Here is a 10,716-nt window from a genome sequence, read left to right as displayed (position 1 = left end):
CCAAGTCTTCAGTCAAGATAGTCTTTTGGCTGGAGACTTGAAATTCAGTCCATGTGTGGGCCGAAGTAACTAGATACTGTCTTGAACTGATGCTCGATATGAGGCAGTGCTTAATCTGAAATGACGCTCAACTAGAAGTAGCACACGCTGCGAGGCTGCTCGGCTTGTGGCTTATGTTGCCTTGGTTGGCTCAGCTTGTGGCGTTTGAAGGTGAGGGAGTCCCTTTTATAGAATAAGGGCTCACTCCTCAATACATGGATGATGGGCTAGAGTTGATGCTCTCTAATAGTGGTGAGGGGAGTCCCTTTTGTAGAATAAGGGCTTGCTCCTTAATACATAAATAATGGGCTAGGTTCCCCAAGTATTTTTCATGAGGCCCAGTTGAGGCCCAATATATGGTACATAATGTAGTCCCCCAAGTCTTTGGTCAATAGAGTCTGTTGGCTGGAGACTTCAAATTGGATCCATGTATGGGCCGAAGTGGCGGTTGTTCTAAGGCGATATTTGTATACCTTGCACTGAAGCTTTGTAAGTGAAGTTTTGCAAGTGAAGTTTTGAAGCTGGAGCTCTGTAAATGAAGCTTTCGAAGCTAGAGCTTTTGTAAATGAAACTTTTGAAGCTAGAGCTCTGTAAATGAAGCTTTTGAAGCTAGAGCTTTGTAAATGAAGCTTCTGAAGCTGATTTGACATGAGTGATGCTCATGAATGTTTGATTGACATGAGTGATGCTCATGAATGTTGACATGAGTGATGCTCATGGATGTTATCATGAGTGATGCTCATGAATGTTAACAGGAGTGATGCTCATGAATGTTGACATGAATGATGGTCATGAATGTTTATGTATGATTGTCATGAGTGATGCTCATGAATGTGTATGTATGAATGACATGAGTAATGTTCATGTATAATTTGGAGTACTAGGCGTACTTTTGATCACCTGGTTGGTGGTATGAAGGGGAGTACAGGTTGTACATTTCATCATCTGGTTGGTGGCATGGATGGCTAGTTGCCAATTTAGAGTACGGGTTGTACATCTCATCACCTGGTTGGTGATAATAGCGGCGGGTTGCCGAATAATTTTGGTGTACTGGGCGTACTTTTGGTCACCTGGTTGGTGGTAATAGCGGCGGGTTGCCGAATAATGGTGGAGTACTGGGCGTACTGTTGATGACCTGGTTGGTGCTATTTTGGGCATATGGGCCTTCGCTCTCCACAACATGCCAACCCATTTATTTTGGGCTTTGCCTTTTTCTTTTTTTTTTTCTTTTTTCTTTTTTTTTTTACCCTCTGATCGGGTTTTTACAGATGTCTTCGAAAAATAAATTACATCATTCAGAAATAACAAAAGTAAATCACATTATTTTGATGGGATGTTTATTCCTCACTTTTACTTTCTTTTTGCTTTCTCTTTTCTGCTTTGTTCCCCATTGCTTTTCTGCTTTTCTTTATCTCCGCACCTTTGTTGCTTTTGACTTGCTTGAACCGACGAATATGACTCATTGGTGACAGCTTGCACCTCTTTTGCTTTTGTCTTTCTTTTTTGCTTTTGTTTCTGCAGATGTCGTAGATGGCATTATTGTCAAGCAACACAGATACATTGGTGTGCTCCAGCAGAGAATAGGTTGAGAGAACGCTGTTGTAAGGCTCCACCACAGATGTAGAAACCTGGGGAAAAGGGTACACCGTGGATCCTAGCTTGGATTTCTTTGGATTTCTTTGGTGTAGATCCATCATTGAGTTCACCAGGCTTGTAGGTCCACACACCACACTTTGTCCGCATTAAACATTCTGTGGTTCCACACTTTTGGATTACTCCAACCATAGACAGATGATTGAGCACCGCAGCGAATAAGACGCGGAGAGAGATAATCATCTGACACAAAATAATAAATAAATGAGAACCAGAGAGAGATTTGGTTTGTTCTCTTTCGCGGCGAAGCACTCCATCGAAGACCGGAACTTGTGGTTGCTGCTACGGCCTTCACTCTTACTCCGGTGAAGAAACTCCTTCAGAAAAACCCACCTTCCTCTGCACCGATGACGACCGCGATGACGAAGCTGAAACCGAAGGAGTAGTACTGGCCAACGTTTTTCATAGTGGTGGTCCTGGACGATAATCAGGTGGTAAGGCTCGAAGTACGGCCGCCACATCTCCAAGAAGTCCAGATTTCGAATCGTAGGGATCACGATGTCGAGCTCGTCTGGGAAGTTTCTGCAAAAGTCCCTATCTTGAAGGTCTGATCCTCGCTGAAAGGCTTGGTCCGTGTGGGGCCCGTGCAAACCCTGGTCCGTGTGGAGTGAGACAGGGAAGGTAAGCCAGCCATATTGCTCTAGAATTTTGACGATCCCTTTCGTAATCTCCCTCCACGACTTGCAAACCAAAACGCAAGCAATCACATCCCTCCGAGCAGGCCAAGAAGTCTCACTAGCTTCAACGCGTTGGACTATGTCGAGAAGCAACTCCGGGGGCAAGTTTGCCCACTTAGTTTGCTCAACTGATGCAGGTGATGACAATATATGTTTCTGGGTAATGTGACATTTCGCACAGCGACGCGTGTGCTTCCTCTCTTCCCCTCATCTTCTTGATTTATTCCTCTTGTCATCTCTCATCTCGAATAACTCGTTAAACACGTTTCTGAATTGCAGCGCTCACTAGACGAGTATTTCCACAACAACTATGATCACAGTTCAAATGTCGTAGATGATACTTTTTGTGATTTCGCAAATCCCGGATGAGGAATGGATAGAGATGTTTTTTCTGCCCTTCCTCCTATTTCACCCATCTGCAACTGGTGAGTCTGCTTCTTCAATTGCCACATCGGTTCCTTCGCCGTAAACGGAGATATTCTCGCCGGGAAAACTAGAGTCGCGACAGAACTCGCAGTTTCAATTTTTCAGGAAACAGGGACTGTATGTGGTTTTGTTGGGAGGTTCGATGAGAACTTGAGCTACTGGTTTGAACTGGAGAAGTAGAGCTCAGTGAGGACCATGACTCGGGTTTAGAAGTCAACGGGGACCGAGCCGTGGCGCGACCAAGCTGAGCCGAGCGGAGAAAGGACTCGGAACTGTTGAGTCAGAGGGTTGCTGACGACGAGTAACTGGGTTGACTCGGGCGGGTCGTCGGCGAGCTGGGTCGAGAAGACCTTTTCGAACGAGATGCTGAGGCAGAGCTCCGGAGCCTTGAATTGCAATTAGGGCGAATAGGCGTAGCTGTTCACTCTATTGGCCAGTGAGGGACTGAGTTTCACTCTGAGAGAAAGAAAGAGAAAGACCTAGCCTTGATGCCTACTGAGAGATATTGATCTCTACATAAATCACAGAGAGAGATCTGGCCCTTGATGTTTACAGAGGACCAAAACTGAGTGATGGAGAGAGAGAGAGAGATGAGTGATTTTGAGATCTGGATCTTTTCTGTTTCTGGGTTTTTGCAAATTTTTGCAGATTCACGGTGGTGAGATTTGATGAAAAAATGAAAGAGAACCGACATGATTTTTTGTGTCGTTTCCCACAGACGGCGCCAAATGTTGATGCACAAAACCGGAAGGTCTTGGAACAACGTAAATCCAACCGTGAATCTGCATGAAATGTAAATAACACAAGATGTATCGTGGTTCACCCCAAGGTTTGGGCTACGTCCACACTGATTATGTATTTATTTGAGGGAATAGAGAGGGAGAGGGTGAGAGCTTCTAAGAGCTTCTGAGGGTGAGAGAGGGGATCTCAGGCCTAGGAATTGACCTCCCTTAATTGTGAGGGTGAGGGGTCCTTTTATAGAATAAGGACTCCTCACTTATTACATATTTGCCCCTTCCTTTATCACATAATTACATTTAAGTCGCCCAAGTATTTATACGGGGTCTAAATACGAGGCCCTAAATATGGTATAAACAGAATTCTTTTTACAAAGGTTAGAATTTACTATAACTAATAAAAAGAAAAACAAATAATGGAAAATAAATTATGACCATCTTTCCTTCCCTTTCCCACCAATTTCTTCACAAAGTCAAGAGTGGGGAGATAAAAAAGAAACTAATAAGGGTGTGTTTGTTGCACCAGACTATCTCGGATTGGATTAGCTTCAGGGACTAAGCTGGACTGGCTTAGACTAGACTAAGCTGGACTGATTTAGTGAAGCGTTTGGTGCAATGTCGGACTAAAAAGAAGGATAATAACAAACTACAATATTTTATATTTTTTAATTCATATCTAATAATACTATATTAATTAATTCTATCTCTTTTTCTTCTAATAATACTCTCCCTCTCTCTGGAAGCCTCCATCATTTTCTTCCTCGTTCTCTCCGTCCCAAACTCTCCGTCCCTTTCCTCTTTTTTCTGATTAATTGCCAAAACTGATTAATTACCAATTTTTTTTTGCAAAATGAAGAATCGAGCTTCGTTTTTCTGGTTTTTGTTCATGGGATCGTCGGGCTTGTCCACCAGAGGAGGAGAAAAACGAAGAGGAAGACCCGGTGGACAAACGAGAAAAACGAAGCTTGATTCTTCATTTTGCAGAATTCGGAGGTTGTGGACTCCGAATCTGGGGTTGGATTCTGTCTTCTCTGCTGCTGTTTTTTTGTTTGGATTCTGTCTTCTTTGTTAAATTTGTCTCTGTTTGTGGGCTGTCGAAGGTTGTGGACTCCGAATCTAGGGTTGGATGTTTTGGACTTTTTAATGTGCGAGGCAGTGAGGAAGAAGGAAATGAGAGCGGCGATTTACAAGGACGCGGTGGTTGTCCTGGGATGGTCCGGTGAGGTTGTCGAGCAGGGTGAGCAGTCAAGCAAAGCGCTGAGGAGTCGAGCAGAGCAACGATCTTAGCAATCCGGTGGTATTTGGGGGGTCTCGCTAAGACTACCTAGCGAGCCCCGTAGTCCACACGAGTCCCCTTTAGTCCCACTTAACTTAGTCCCAACACCTATCAAACATGGGACTGTAGTCCAGTCCAGTCCAGTCCAGTCCCTCCTAAGGAGGTGAAACAAACGCCCCCTAAAAGATTTATTATTTTTCATTAACCCTACGTACTTAACGAAATGGAGGTAAGTATTTACTTGGAATTGGATCCCATTCGGATTAGATCTCCATATCTTAGCCGTTCATCATATATCGTGTGGTCAGAAATTATTTAATTTTTTTTATTTAAAATTAAACGCAAATAGTATCTGACGAAAACTGGCCGCACGTTGTACGATGAATGACTAAGATGTTGGATCCCCACAAAGTGGATCCGAAGAGGATCATTTTCCTATTTACTTGTGCGGAAAGTAAGAAATGGCATCGAAAGGTCAAATGTTTCTTCCTATATATATAAAAGCTAGTTAATTATTAAGGCTTAATTCGTTATCCAACCGTGAACTCCTTTCTGTTTTTAGTGTAAATTATATCGTTGTACTGAAAAAATTGTTATTCAACCGTGATTGTCTTAGGGTTTGATCCTTATCTAACTATATCCCACTTGCTTGCATGGTGTCTTCTCCTCCATTAACGGTCAGTTTCACCGTTGATCTCAAAAAATCCATCAGCAACCTAAGCCATGTCACACTCACAATTACTAAGGAACTGCTCATAACTGAAGGCAAAGAGAAGAACATGGTTGACTCGCCACTGTCCATCCAGGTCGTGTTGTTCTTGATAACGACCGGCTGTAACGGTCCCATCAAGGACCAGTTGCTCATCTCAAAGTCCAATTCCTCCAACGAACTCAACACCCTCGCGTCCCTTCTTGCCCCTTTGGTCTTGTCTCTTTGGACACGGCAGATGGATCCGCTAGAGGTGGTCCCTCGATTATGAAGAAAGTTGAAGTTTCATTATAAAACTAATTGAAAATATAGGGAGTAGTCATATTTCTTCTAAGTTTATGCAATGTCACTTCTCCCATCAATGTAAGATTGATTCTGATTAACACGTTCCTAAAGTGTGACGAATTTTCAAGCCTAACACGTGGACAACACAAACGAAATAATATGAAACACGTGTGGTCGTTGGGTTTCATACGTGAGACAACATGCTCTAATACCATGAAATAGAGGTATCTCTCCCTGTCAAAACTTGTTTCAAACAAGTATTGAACAATGTTTACAAGGAGGCAATAACATTACACTGAAGGCTATCTCCCATGAGATTGATAATGAAACCAGGCTTATAATTTTGTAGACATTGAAATTGCGGTGAACATTTATTTCACCAACACATTAAATTTTGATATGTTAGGGCTTACGTGACATGCACCATGTGTCGCACAAATTATAGACATGACATGCTCCCTGCATTCTTCGCCACACTTGTGAAGAATTGCCAAGCACCCCTACACGTGCCGGCTCCTCTATTACCAAAAGCCAAAACCTTGCGGCATCTGTTTATCCAAGATCAAGACATTGCGACCCTTGGATCATCAACGCATGTATTACATCTTTAGAGGTTGAATCAAAGGATTTAAGTTTATAAAGAGATTGTAACCCTTTCATTAATACAAATAGTATTTTATACACGTGTTCTTGTTTCAATTGCTATAGAAACTTTGTGTTTAACCTATATCAACAGAAAATTGTGGAGAACAAGGTTGTTGTCATCTTATAGAAATACATGCCATTAATGTGGTACACTACTAAAATGAATTATACAAAACATAACGTAGATTTCAGCAAACTGAACTAAAAAGAGGACATGGAGGCACGGATACATCAACCACTCCTTCAAGCATCTGCGTAACCTTCTTCATTGTCGGTCTTAAGGACGGATCCTCTTGAACGCACCAAATTGCAACCCTGACTAGCCTCTCCAACCTTTTCATGTCATTTCTTGCCTCTTCATCATCTTCTATAAGCTTCTTTAATGTTTTTTCCTTGTAGCAATCATAAACCCAGTCAGTTAGTATCACTTCTTCTTCGTTTTCCCTTTCCATTTCAAGGCTCCTCCTGCAGCAGATGATCTCCAATAACATGACCCCATAACTATAAACATCAACCTTTGCAGTAATCGGAATATTCCTGAACCATTCTGGTGCAACATATCCTCTGGTCCCTCTGATGACTGTATTAGTAAGAGTTTGATCGCTCAGCAGAAGCTTTGCCAATCCAAAGTCCGAAATCCTTGCCGTGAATGAATCATCTAGAAGTATGTTGTGGGGCTTGATATCGCAGTGGATGATCTGCATGCTACACTCCTCATGCAGGTACATGAGTCCTCTTGCAATCCCGAATGCAATTTGAATCCGTTTGTTCCAATCGGGCCTTGAAATCCCAAAGAGAAAGCTGGCCAATGTTCCATTGCTCATAAACTCATAGACCAAAAGTTTGTTTGGCCCTTCATCACAGAACCCAAGCAATCTGACCAAGTTCTTGTGGTGAGTCCTGGCTATTGCTCTCACCTCTGCTTTGAATTCCTTCTCACCTTCTTGCGCCATTTTGTCCAACTTCTTGATTGCGACGTAGTTTGTTGAACTGATGGATGATATGATTCCTTTGTAAACAATGCCAAAAGCACCTCTTCCAAGTTCTTCCCTAAATCCATCTGTGGCTTCTTCTAGATCTTTATAAGTAAACGAGCGTAGATTTGCTTCCATAATACTTGATGCACTACTAGTAAGATTATGTCTTTTCTTGTATCCATAAAAGAAAACCAAAGAAATCGCTGCAAGAAATATAAAGTTAAGAACCACAGAGCTACCTAGAAGAAGTCCTCCTACTAAGATGAGAGTTTTTTGATCTTTTTTTCCCGTGTCTGAGACTGGAAAAAGTGGATCCTCTAAAGCAGCGTCAGACTTTGGTAATTTGATCAGCGCCTTCCCATACGTATTCCAGTCCTGCCTTCCATGTGAGACTGGCAATTTCTTCTTCCAGCAGCTACCTTCTTTGACAACAGCAACCATACAATTACAATCGTAAAGGCAAGATCTGGTGCAGTCATCTTCGTTCATCGGCTGTATTTGCTCATAGTTTGCAGAAGAGGGAAAATAAGTATTAGTCAGCTCATGCATAACATACAATTCTTCCAGCTTTGAATTGCCTTGTTCGCAAGTCGGTATTTTGTTCTGTTTACAGCCACCGAACTTATTATCTGAATCCAAAGCGGAAAAGCCAGGAAGACATTCACAAATTGGTCTTCTATTTGCATCAAGTCTGCAGACGGTATTGTATCCACACGGTCCACTTCCCAAATCACCATTTACAGCGAAGCAAATGTTGTCCGGGATAGACCAGAGAGGCAACCAGGACGTCCAACTCCCATTTTTTGAGGATTTCGGGTGAGCATATTGAGTGAAAAGCCCATCAAAATCCAGTGTAGCTCTGAAATAATAATCTCTTACTGGTGACACTTTTTTGTTTGTGAGGCTTACCATACTTCCATTCCTTATGACAATATTGAGGTAACCTGACTCGTTAAACAGCAGCTGAAAGCCCGTATTCATACCATCGGCAGCATCGGCAGTGTTGCTATCATAGTACGTTGAGTATGCGAACTCCGTAGGCAAGGCAACCGGATATAAAACAAGCCTTCCATCTTGTTTCACTTGGAGTTGAAACCTTCCCCTCGAGTAGTTGCTTGCAGTCTGCCTAGAATACAGCTTTTCGCCAATCTCCAGCAGTTGGGTGGGCAAAATGGTGTCGGCGGGATCCTTGAAGCTCTGCCATAAGTAATCAGAATTCTTGCCTGCAAGCACAAAGTTGCCTGTGTCAAGCATGGCAGCATATGCAACTCCACCACTAAGAACGGACTCAGGCTTCCAGATTTCTTGTCTTTTTGGGCCGGTGAGCGCAAATTGACCATCAGCGGTGAGCTCAATTTTCGATCCTTTTGGTGCTGGAGCGTCTCCATTTGCATACCAAACTACGGTTTTATCTGGTATATTGTCATACCATATGGCAAGCAAGAAGGTGTGTTGATCACCAATGCGGCGAAACCCGAAAGCAAATGTCCCGGAGGGTGACTGCCATGACGATTTAGATGTGTCTTCAGATGCAGTGCGGGACGACCCCAAGCTAATATTTGCAGCAGATTGGGCTGCTGCACAAAGTGGTTCAGCAACTACAAGTAAAAGGCCAAGCAAGTGAAGGAAAACAGGCATGGCCATTTTTCACACAACCTGATGAGCGCAGGTAGTATAAGGAACCAAAAGGTTGCATAAATAGATAAATAGCAATTGCAGATTTGCAACAATGATAACTCTACTAATATATATATATATATATATATATATATATATATATATATCCGTGGCTGCTTAATCATGTGTACAAGTGTCTCAAGTATCCGGAAATCCCTGGTACTCACGACCCTGGCAATTGGGAATTGGGATAGTCAAGGTTGACCCGGCCGGTATTATTAGTCAATTCGATAAATGTTTTTTTCCACATTTATTTGATTAATCATAGAGTAGAAAGCCAAGGTTGAAAAAGGGGACTCACTGCACCTGTTTTTCTTTATTCGGACTTTAATTTTCATAAAGATTTTCACTCCCGCTAATTTTCACATGTTAATATTCACCTAAAGTGAATCGACTTTTTAGTCAAACGAGTTTACATCCTTTTGATAACACTTTCTTTAACCAAAATATTCAACAATTTTTGTAAAATTTGAATCCAGAACCTCTTTCAACTATAGAATTATTAACGCTTTCCATCCTCTTGTTAGACAAACAATTTGTTATATACACATGTTGATTTATCTCCATCGTTACTTGCGGTGTTAGTCATATTTACGGTGCTTTGTTTATTCATTTCATTTTTTGCTTCCTTAATTCTGTTATTTGTCTATTGAATTTGATTGTATTATTTGTCTCCTTTCAATACAAGCGATATTCCTATTTTTAGTTAACACCAAATCATTACCGGTTATCATTGGCGTAATTTTAGAATTAACAAAAGTGCTGCCAAACGTGTTTGAGTCAATCAATCTTATTTATTTTGAATTAGCTTTGAAAAATTGTAGGTAGATATCTAGGATTGGACGCAATCAATCGGCGGTGGATTGTTAGAGAATTCCAAGTCTGAATTTTCTAGGATTGGACGCAATCAATCAGCGGTGGATTGTTAGAGAATTCCAAGTGTGAATTTTCTATGGACAATGACAAGCTCTAATAAAAAACACAAGGCAAGCACAAAGAAAAAGGACCAAGGCTTCCTACACTCCTCATCAAACATAAATAAGTAAAAATACAGCTTATTTTCTCCGAAGATCACGCATTCGAGTTGGAAAATAAAGTTTTATGTTCAACCATGGGGGCTCTATAGACAGGTATTGTGTGCTTTTTAGAATACTCTACTTATTTATTCAGGCTTCTCGGAGCGCCCTGCGCTTGTGACTGGTGGAGCTGCTTCCAAAATCACACAACTTCCACAATCCATCTAACCCCAAAAGAAGATTTTCGGCTTTCAAGTCCCACGAAATTAAGTACCAATTACTAAAATTTGATTGGGAAGCACAAGCATCTGTGATTGACAAAATGGGTTAATCTTATACCCTTTTTAAGGTTTAAAGCATCCGATCTAGTAAAAGCATTGAAATTCACCCAAACGAGGTCATATTTGCTTGACCAAACTATGGGAATCAATTTGATTAAAATCCTATTGAGATATTATGATTTGGTGCGATATGTCTATTTTTTAGTCTTTGAAAAAATAAGTCCTAAATATATTTTTAATAAAATAATGGGTAATGATGTAACAGTAGAAAGCAAAATTTTAAACCATATTTTGTAAACCAAATGATGTGATTGTTGA

At 41.4% G+C, this 10,716-nt stretch overlaps 1 protein-coding gene across 1 annotated transcript; it reads right to left on the bottom strand.

Annotated features, from left to right (window-relative positions):
* Positions 1 to 6,456: 6,456 nt before the first annotated feature.
* Positions 6,457 to 9,143, bottom strand: LOC103414252 (G-type lectin S-receptor-like serine/threonine-protein kinase LECRK3). Its single transcript, XM_008352654.4, has one exon. It carries the CDS (start codon positions 9,066 to 9,068, stop codon positions 6,636 to 6,638), a length of 2,433 nt encoding a protein of 810 aa, XP_008350876.3. The 5' UTR covers positions 9,069 to 9,143; the 3' UTR covers positions 6,457 to 6,635.
* Positions 9,144 to 10,716: the final 1,573 nt, after the last annotated feature.

Source organism: Malus domestica, chromosome 02 (genome assembly GCF_042453785.1).
Source record: "Malus domestica chromosome 02, GDT2T_hap1".
NCBI lineage: Eukaryota > Viridiplantae > Streptophyta > Magnoliopsida > Rosales > Rosaceae > Malus > Malus domestica.
This window is presented reverse-complemented; position numbering and strand designations above follow the sequence as displayed.